This window comes from Antrostomus carolinensis, unplaced genomic scaffold, assembly GCF_000700745.2.
Source record: "Antrostomus carolinensis isolate BGI_N321 unplaced genomic scaffold, ASM70074v2 scaffold30373, whole genome shotgun sequence".
Lineage (NCBI taxonomy): Eukaryota > Metazoa > Chordata > Aves > Caprimulgiformes > Caprimulgidae > Antrostomus > Antrostomus carolinensis.
The window spans coordinates 1-9294 of record NW_010303617.1 but is presented as its reverse complement, the minus strand read 5'-3'; the positions used below and the strand labels follow the sequence as shown (position 1 = coordinate 9294).

At 56.9% G+C, this 9294-nt stretch overlaps 1 protein-coding gene across 1 annotated transcript in view; it reads left to right on the top strand.

The window, feature by feature from the left end:
• Window positions 1-9134, top strand: part of IPO13 (importin 13) — a gene marked incomplete at its 5' end in the record, with an annotated part of 14741 nt that extends 5607 nt beyond the window's left edge. Inside the window, 9 exon segments of the mRNA XM_010164173.1 lie at window positions 213-350; window positions 446-542; window positions 2368-2420; window positions 8167-8233; window positions 8363-8421; window positions 8561-8650; window positions 8746-8927; window positions 9045-9103; window positions 9106-9134. Coding sequence (XP_010162475.1) covers window positions 213-350; window positions 446-542; window positions 2368-2420; window positions 8167-8233; window positions 8363-8421; window positions 8561-8650; window positions 8746-8927; window positions 9045-9103; window positions 9106-9134 — 774 coding nt within the window.
• Between the last annotated feature and the right edge of the window lie 160 nt (window positions 9135-9294).

Genomic DNA, 9294 nt, shown 5'->3' with positions numbered 1-9294 from the left:
GCTTCAGTGGGGAGGGTGTTTCCTGGTCTCTGGGAGCATCCTGTGCTGCAGAGCAGGGCACCAGTACCAGAGCAGCTCTGAGCCATCTGCTTGGCTGGTCTCTGTCCCCATTGCCAGCTCTTCCCTCCCTGGGGACCCATCCATCAAGCCCTAACCTCCCCAGGAGAGGTCTCCAGATGCCTGTTGCTCATGCAGTCCCTCTTCTCCCACAGTCTGTCTGTGCCATCTTTGAGAAGTCCGTGAAGACCCTCCTGGATGATTTTGCCCCCATGGTGCCTCAGCTGTGTGAGATGCTGGGGCAGATGTACAGCACCATCCCACAGGCCTCTGCCATCGACCTGACCCGGCAGGTACGGAGCCACGCTTGGGGCTGGGGCTGCGGCTCCCCGGAGAGGCTGGGGGCACACAGGGCCAGCAGCAGCTTTGGTCTTTCTCTCTCTTGCAGCTGGTTCACATCTTTGCCCATGAGCCTGCCCACTTCCCTCCCATCAAGGCCCTCTTCTTGCTCGTTACCTCAGTCACGCTGACCCTCTTCCAGCAAGGTACGTGGGATTAACCCCTCTTCGCGCTGGGGCTGTTGTCAGGCTGTTGCATGCATGGAGTCTGGAGGCGTCTTACCAGGAATGGCTGTTTTCACTCCTAACTAAACTAATGGGGCCATCTCAGTTTCTTGGATTCATCCCAACCCCTGGAAGGTGGGTACCTTCCCTGCAGAGCAACAGAAGCAGGAAACCTCCGGGCAAGACTCTGGACTGCTGGGTATCGTGTGCAGCAAGGGTCAAGCCGGAGCTCCAGTCCTGCTTGGCAGGGAGGCTGTGCTCCTTAGGAGATCCTGGGGCCAGTGGTGCTCATAGAGGCCAGGAATCAAGCCCTCGCATGAGCAGGAGGATATGTGTGGGAATATCTGGGAAAGGATCTTTTCAGAGTCACTGCTGGCCACCGAGTCACTGCTGTGATGCTGAGGATGCTGGCATCCTCCCACAGGGCAGGGGCCCTTCTTTGACTCACTGCCTGCACTACAAAAAGCAACTGGGTTTAGGACAGACCCCCTCATGGCTCCCCTCAGGCTCTTGGTGACCTGCCCCATGATGAGGACAGACGTACCTTGGAGCTGCTGGCTCTGGTCCTTCAGTAGCTCTGTTTACAGTCCCCAAGGGGTCTTGTCCTTTGCTCATAGCTGAGTGCTGAGTAGGGTGATGCCTCCTCCCAGTACAAGGCTCAGAGCTCTCTAGAGTGGTCGCAGAGGTTTGAGGACCCCTGCTTCATCATCACACCATGGTCTGATCAAATCCTGCTGCACTGAGATGTCACTGGGGTCCATGACAAGTGAGCCGGGCTTACCCAGAGATCAGGTCCCTGCTTCTGCCAGCGGCGTGTGGATGCGTGTATGCTGAAACCCTCTTGGCACCTGGGGAGGCGGCGATGCCTCCGGGCAGCAGCAGGCATTGCAGGAGGAAAGGAGGGGGACAGAGCCCAAGCTGTGCCAACGCTTGGACACGAGCTTTGTTCAGGCAAGTGGCCATCCAGCTCGCTGTGTGCCCAGCACTGTGCTCCCACCCACCCCATGGGTCCCCTCTGGTGGGCTGCCGGCCCTGAGCAAGGTGAACCCCTTCTGCTGAGCCCATGGGCAGCTGGAGAGGGGGGACCCCTGACCCCGCAGGGACCGAGACGTGTCTGTGCACAGAGTCGATTGCCAAGGTAGGGTGAGTGGTGCTGGCATGGAGATCTCTGGGCACTGAGCTGCTCTCTCCCAGGAGGATGCTGGAGGAGACCTCCAGGAGGGTCCTGGACTCAGGGTCTTGGAGAGCATCTGGGATGGGGCGGGAGGGTGTCTGTGCCAGGGGCTCCTGAGCAGCTGGTGCTGGTGACAAGCATGTGCACGCCTGAGCCCGGCCGGGCCTGTCAAGCGTTTGCTGAGGTGTTGTCGTTCACTTGCAGTTATCTTCCAGGACCAAATGGTGCTCTGAAGACACCCGCTCAGTCCCCACAGTGCAAAAGCTCTAATTCTCCTTGTGGAGATTGTGCCCAGCTAGCCCCTGCTCCTCCTCCTCTTCCTCCCCAGGGACATGAAGATCTCCTCCCTGGCTCTGCAGCACCCAGGTGCTAGGTGGAGACCCTGGGGCTTCAGACCCTTTCCTTTGCAGTTTCTTTCTGTTCTTGGGTTCTCCAAGTTTCATGATTTTTCGTATGTTTTGTTTCTTTAACTTGCTTCAAGCTGCTCATGTTGCCCATCCCCTTCCCCACACACCCCTCCTCCCTTGCACTCCTGTTTTCACTTGTAAATTCTTTCTGTATCACATAACTATATGATGTTGAGTTGCTGTTTGTATGATTTTTCTCTTAAGTTACATCTTTATTATATTTTAGGGCCCAGGGATCATCCTGATATTGTTGATTCATTTATGCAACTCCTGGCACAGGTGTGTTTTAGTTTCTTATTCATTCACTTTCTGTTCTCTCTCTTTCTCTTTTTAATTCAATTTAAACCTATTTTTAGCTTTCTGTTGACAACGTTTTTTTTCCTTTTAGTTGAATATCGAGTTTCTCCATCTGTTTCCGTGGAAGTTGAAAACAAAACATTCTCCTTTAGTTCTGGGTTCACACCATCCCCAGGGCAGCCCCCCTCCTCTGCAGGGCAGCCTCCAGCTGCCACCCCCTTGCCTCACCGAAGCCGGCGCAGGGTGCTTGGGGCTGCTGCTGTGGTCACCCTTGAGTCACAAATTAGAGCACTCAGTGGATGTTTTCTGACCCGTTTACCTGCCCTGCAATGGGTCCTCTGGAGCAGGGACACCTGAGCTGGCTGCCTTGCCCCAGGGCCGGTGGGAGGAAGCCCCTGTCCATGGTAGCAGGCAGCTGCTGGAGTTTGGCTCTGAGCAACGTGTTTGTGGTGGCATCTGGACCTACCAGGGTGCTACACTACCTACTGCCCCGGCAGCCCCTTGGGGTGGTGGCAGCTCCTGCAGCCTGGGCTCAGTGGCACACAGGGATGGTTTGTGTTGGCGTGGTGGGGGTTGACACTCGTGTCACCAGTGGCAGTGGGCAGGCAGGGCTGGTACTGTGCTCTGTGGGTCTGTGCAGCCATCGGGGGCAGCGGGAGCCTGGCATGCTCCTCAGCCCACCCTGGCCCTTGAGGGAGAAGCCCTGATGTCCTCAGTGCACTCAGTGTCCCTGTTGGAGATGCTTCCCCTGGCACCTACCCCTAGGGTGGGTCAGTGACAAGGAGGGGCTGGCAAAGTCGCTTTCTGTTTCATTTCTGTAATGATGAGACTTCTGAGCAGGTGTGCTGGCCCGGTGGCTGTGCAGGGACACTCGCCCAGGCAGCGGCCAGAGCTGTGGCCGTCCTGCCCCTGCCAGCAGCCTGAGAAGGGTGCCTGGTGTGTCTGGGTGCTAAGCCATCGGCCCCCTCCAACAGCAGCTTGGCCCTCGCCTGGGTCTCGTGAGATGGAGCAGGTGAGGGGGCTGCACCTCCACCCCCCTGGGCAGTGTTTGCTCCTCACGGGTCTCTCCCTGGCACCCAGATCCTGCTGAGCCCCACCGCATCTCACAGGCTGTATCGCAATGTTTTCTTCCCTGCTTTTCCTCTTGAAAGCGTAATGTAATCGAGGGTGTCAGAAAGCACTCACAGCTTTTGCCAATGCTGGTTTTGGAAGCTGTGACCTTTTAGCAAGGGTTTTGAACATGATGGGAGAATTGGTGAATGGGGTCTGTGTGTGAAACTCATGGAGATGTCCACCTGGCCGCTCAGCACTGACAGGACCTCTGCTCGAGCACTGTGCCCAGTTTAGGGCACAACATTTTTATAGATACAGACCAGAGAGCATAGAGAAAAGCACCTGGGAAGATGGTACACATGGTGAGGAGGAAAGGCTGACAGGAGCCTGAGGAGCTGCATGAGTCGGGCTGTGTAAAAGGTAATGTCCCAGTCACAGGTAAAAACCCCTTTGCTGTTCTCCTCGAGTGGGACAAACAGTCACGGGAGGCAATAATGGAAAAGGATCCAGGTTAGGCAGTAGGAGATCTTTCTAGCAGTGCAGGGAAGCACTCGCAGGTCACTTGGGGAGCTGCTGTTGCTTGGAGGGCTGGAAAGGATTCAACAAGCCTGTTGCTCCTGGAGGGCAGACAGAGGTGATCCTGCTGGAGGAGTAGAGGGTTAGGTGACGCTGAGAGACTATTGACAAGGCTGAGACCACTGACAAGGCTATTTTTTGTTTCTTTGGAAAGTGCTGAGTTTCTATCTGGCTTGGAGTCCTTCTCTGTGTTTGAACACACCACATTTGTGCTCTCTTGGAGAGAAGAGCTCAGCTGTGCTGCACTTTCATGGGGTGTGCTATCAGAGACGCCACCACCCATCCCAGCTTCTGGGAAGCTGTTACAAGCTGCCCTCTGGGGCAGGATCTGCAGGCAATGCTGGGGCAGCGTTCTGACAGCCAGCCTGGTCTCTGGACAGCCCACGTCCTTTGGAGGTCCTGATACGGGAGCAGCTCACAGCTCCTACCTCCTGCTCCATCATGGGTCACTGCAAGGTGCCTGATGTGCTGCCAGCCCACCACTGCTCACTGTCACTCAAGACTTGATGTTTTCCTGGGCTTTTTATTCCAACAACCACCCAGAGACCAAAGAATCCTATCCCAGTCCTCTCTCCTCACATGTAGGACTGGTTTCAAGGTTTCCTCCTCTTCCTTGGCCTGTGCCTCTTCCCAGATTGGTGATCTGGTGGGGTGCTTTGAAACCCATCAAGAAATGGCCTTGGCATCCCTGCTCAGCTCTTTGCTCTTAAGACTTCAAGAGCTGTCTGATGGCAGAGGTGGGTCCAGCCTGTCTTCTTCCACAGGACCATGCTCTGCGTTGATGCTATTGATTAATGGATTAATGTCAGAGAGAACTACAGATCTCTTCAGATCAGATTTTCATGTGGCGGGAGCTGTGTTTTCATCCCAGCCTGCTCTGCCTGCGGAACCCTTGGTGAAAAAATGTATCTTCCAGAGCAGCAGCAAGTTTGGACCCAAAAGTGTGTCAAGGTGGAGACTTTCCCACTTCCCTGACCATCTACTCCTGTGGTTGATCACCTTGGTGGAAATATCATCTTCCCTGTTTCAAATTTGCCTGGTTTCTCCTTACAGGCAGTATTTTTGTCCTCTCCCTCTGCCCACAAGTACTGTCCTACCTTCTGATAACTCAGAAGAGGCTCCTAACTCCTGATAGCTGCACATCAACGCTGTGTCACCAGCTCACAGGGAGCCATCTCTCTGCGTGACAGGATTTGAGTTGACTTTACGGTGTATGTCTTTGGGCTTGGTTGCAGCCCCTTGGACTGCCCAGTTGGTGCAGCTGATCATTTTGTCACCATGTTAATTGTCAGTCCACTCTTGACGATGGCTGGCTGAGCAGAAGAGCATGCTGGCTTAAACCAAACATCTTACAGATGCCAGAGACTCTGGAGTTATTGTTACTACTCAAAGCTAAGTATAAAATAACCAGGCTGCCGTAAGGCTGCACGGGGTGGTACTGGCACCCTTTCCAATGAGATCTGTCCTCAGCCGCCCCCCTCCCGCCTCCACTGTGCTGGAGTGGTGCAGAGCATCGCTGCTGCTGTGCCCAAGGTGAGCATCCCCCCTGGAGGGCTGCAGGGCTCAGTGCCACCCACGCCCAGGACTGCGCAGCCGCGGCGGCTGGGGCTTGCACCCAGCTCTGTGTCTGCAAACACAGGCAGGAGGTTCTGGTGTTTGGGAGCTCTTGCCCGCTCCCTGGACAGTGGGTATCACTAGTGTGCTCCGGGTTGCAGGTAGGACTTTGGAGCTCTCCAGCCTGCCTCCCCACCAGCAGCTGCAGCCATCCACCCACCCTGGCAGGGCTCCATGCCAGCTGGACCTCTGGAGTGCTGCAGTGACCTACCCTGACTAGGAGCCCAGGGGCAGACTGAACCTTCTCTGAAGATCTGTCTGGGGTTCTCCAGGCTGCCTTGGAGAGGAACCTGACATCATTTCTGTGCCAGCCTGCAGGACTTCTGTGCCTACCTCTGCAGTGGCTGCTGCAGCAGAGGATGTGGGAGGACGTTTGAAAGCGTTTAAAGACCTTTCCCCATCCCAGAACATGTAAGCAGAGCTGCTCTGGCAGGAGACGGAGAGGACAGGCTGGCAGTAAGAGGCCCAGAGCTGGAGCAGAGTTCCTAGTGCTGGGAGAGAGCAGTTGGACTTAGGTGGTGCTGCTTGCTAATGGGAGAAACTCCACAGGGCCCCATCTCATGGTGGTAAAAAGCATCTCTGTCTACATTAGACATGTGCCCAGGTTGAGCTTGCAGTCTGTCCTGCCTTGGTGGAGGTGTCCTACAAGATGCAGCCCTCCCAATACAAGGGCACGCTTTCCCCCGAGGCACTGACAGACTGAGGAGCAGGTGCTGCAGCAGGTCTGCAGGAGAGCCTGGGGGCTACCACCAGTCTGGTTTGGCTGGGAGAAGCATCATGCAGGTAGGTGGCAACCTGAGCATGTTAGAAGACCCTTGTGCCAGCTGAACAGTGTTGCAGTGTGCAGGACATGGGTTAAACCCAGCCCCTTGCACAGCAGGGCACAGGAACCTGCTGCAGCTGGGGTGGAATCACAGGACCCAGCTACCCTTGAGTAGCGTGCTGCTGGGGGAGAGGCTTGTGGTCACCACTGGAGCCCAGACCAGGGCTGGGGGCAGTGGGGGGTAGTCCATCACAGTGAAAACTGCGGTACGTCTTGCAAGCGTTGTCTGGTGTGGAGCTGACTAGACGGCAGCAGCCTCGATCAGAGCAGGTATTTCTGAACCATTGCCCATGCACTAGCGAGCCTTCCAATGTTGGGCTGGTGTGTCAGGAGGGATGGCACACACGGTCTGTGTATACACACACAGGTATAACATGGCCCTGATTGCCCCCGTGAAGGTCTCCACTTGCATCTGGCAGGGAAATAGGTCCTTGCAGTTGTGCCCCCTCCACCTGGTACAGTGATGCCTTCGGTGACCAAACTGGATTCCTCTCTTGCAGCGTGTGATCCAAAGAGCCAGAAAGGAGACAGGGTAATTCTGAAACCTGCTACTCGGCTTCTCAGTCTCCAGCATATGTTCTCTGCAGGGGGCAGATGGCTGTGGGCATTCCCTGGAGAAAAAGGGGTGGGAAACAAGTCTGTTTTGCTCCAAGTAGAGACCATGGCTCTGGGCAGATGGCCGTGTGTCCTGGGCACTGCTGGCTGAAAGCTGTCCCTGCTTTCATCCCTGCGAGCGGGCTCAGAGGGAGGCAGTGGCCCTGCACACAGCTCAGCCCAAGGGCTGCCTGCCCTGGTATCCTGCTCACAGAGCAGGGCCACTCCAGTGCTGTGGCTGCTGTCCTCCGTGTCACAGTGACAGCAGGGCTGCCCTCCCCTGTGCTGGCCTGCAGCGGTGGCATGGTGCTCAGGGCATGGATATCGCTGTCTTACGAGGCAGGGCAGAAACACTTCCCATGGAACTGTGAGCAGAGACTGAAACGTTTCCATCTAGTAACTGCCCTGTGCCAGCACAGGGAGGACCAAGCTATGACACAGGGTGCTACAGGTCAGGGTGTCCCCAGGCCCCCGCAGTGGCTGGTGGGATCACCAAGGGGCAGAAAAAACCCAAAGCTTTTCTGATCTCAGAGTTGCTGCTCAGGAACTGCCAAGCAATGCTGGCATCTCCTTGTCATCTGTGCCCTGGAGCCCAAGCAGAGCCAGCTGCTGGTCCAGTCTGGGGTTACTGCTTGAGCCAGTTGCTGTGACCCCAGGGACACCAGCATCTTGAAGAGGAGCGGAGCGGAGCAGAGAGGTGGCTGGTCTCTGCTGGGCCCCGCGTGGCTGCCTTTGACCCAGGAGCGCTGCTGCTGACTGGCCTGCTCTGGTGGGACAGGAGCCCTGTGTCCTGTCCCTGTGTCCGAAGTGTTTGTGTGTACACCGCCGTGGCATCTCCTCAGGTCCTGGGGTTGGCGGTGCCTGTGTGGCAAACTGGCTGTTTGACTGATGTTTCCTTGGGGGGGAAGGTGATGGTTTCCTGCTGTACTGTGTGACTCTGCCGTTTACCGTGGGTGTGCCCAGGTAAGTGCATCCAGGCAGAGGCTGGCTGGGGCACTGGGTTCCTCGGAGGCTTTCTGGCTGCCCCTGCAGCTCTGGGTTTAAGCTGCCTGTCTGTGTGCCTTGCAGGCTCTGAAAAGGAAGCCGGACCTCTTCCTGTGTAGCAACCTGGATGTCAAAGCAGTGTTTCAGTGTGGTGAGTACCACAGGCAGGGGCACGTGCTCCAGATCGCTCTGTGGAGAAGAGGGGGCTGGAGACCACAGGGCTGATTTGGGATGGTGTGCGGGGTTTCTGGCTGCTAACCTGAGCGCTTTCTGCCTGCAGGTGTCCTTTCACTCAAGTTCCCCGAGGCCCCAACGGTCAAAGCATCCTGTGGCTTTTTTGTGAGTGTCATGGCATTGTGCGGCCCCGTGGGGATGGGCTGCAGCTGCCCCCCCCGAGGGACAGCAGTGGGGCTATGGGTCAGGCCAGGGTGCTGCACTGGTGCTCTGGCACTGAGCAAGCTGGGCTCGTGTGTTGCAGACGGAGCTGCTGCCCCGCTGCGGAGAGATCGCCCCGGTGGGACAGGTTGTGCATGAGAACGGCAAAGTGCTGCTGCAGGCAGTGCTGGAGGTGAGAGAGGCCGGGACCCTGGGCTCCCTGGGCAGCTCTGGGCTCTGTTCCCAGGTGGCACCCCTGCGGAGCTGTGGACAGAGAGCCTGGCACAGGGTATCGGTGGCCAGGCCTCCCGCAGCCTCATGGATCACTTCGCAGAAATCCTCTTTGCCTTGAACAAGCACTGCTTCAGCCACCTGAGTGTCTGGATCAAGGAGGCCATGCAGCAGGATGGCTTCCCCTCCGCCCGCGTCAGCCCCGAGCAGAAGGAGACCTTCAGCCAGCAGATCCTCAGGTTTGTGCACCGCTCCCTGTGGTGGCTGTGCCCCACACATGGTGGGAATGACCCTCCTGCCCAGCCTCTTCTGTCCCTCCTGCTTCATGTTTGTTTGTCCCCCTCCTTCCGTCTTAGCAGAGAGCGTGTGAACAAGCGGCGAGTGAAGGAGATGGAGAAGGAGCTCACCCTGCTCTGCATGGTACAGAGTACACAGCAGACTACTGAGCACCTGGCCAGCACTGCGGACAATTTGCCTGGACCAGCTCTTCCCCGCAAGGAAGCCCCCCTGTCCCCCCGCCCTGCTGCAGTACAGCTCGTAGAATAACCCTCCACCTAGAATTAACCCACTCGGGACGCTCCTCAGCTAATTTGGTGGCCGCATCTC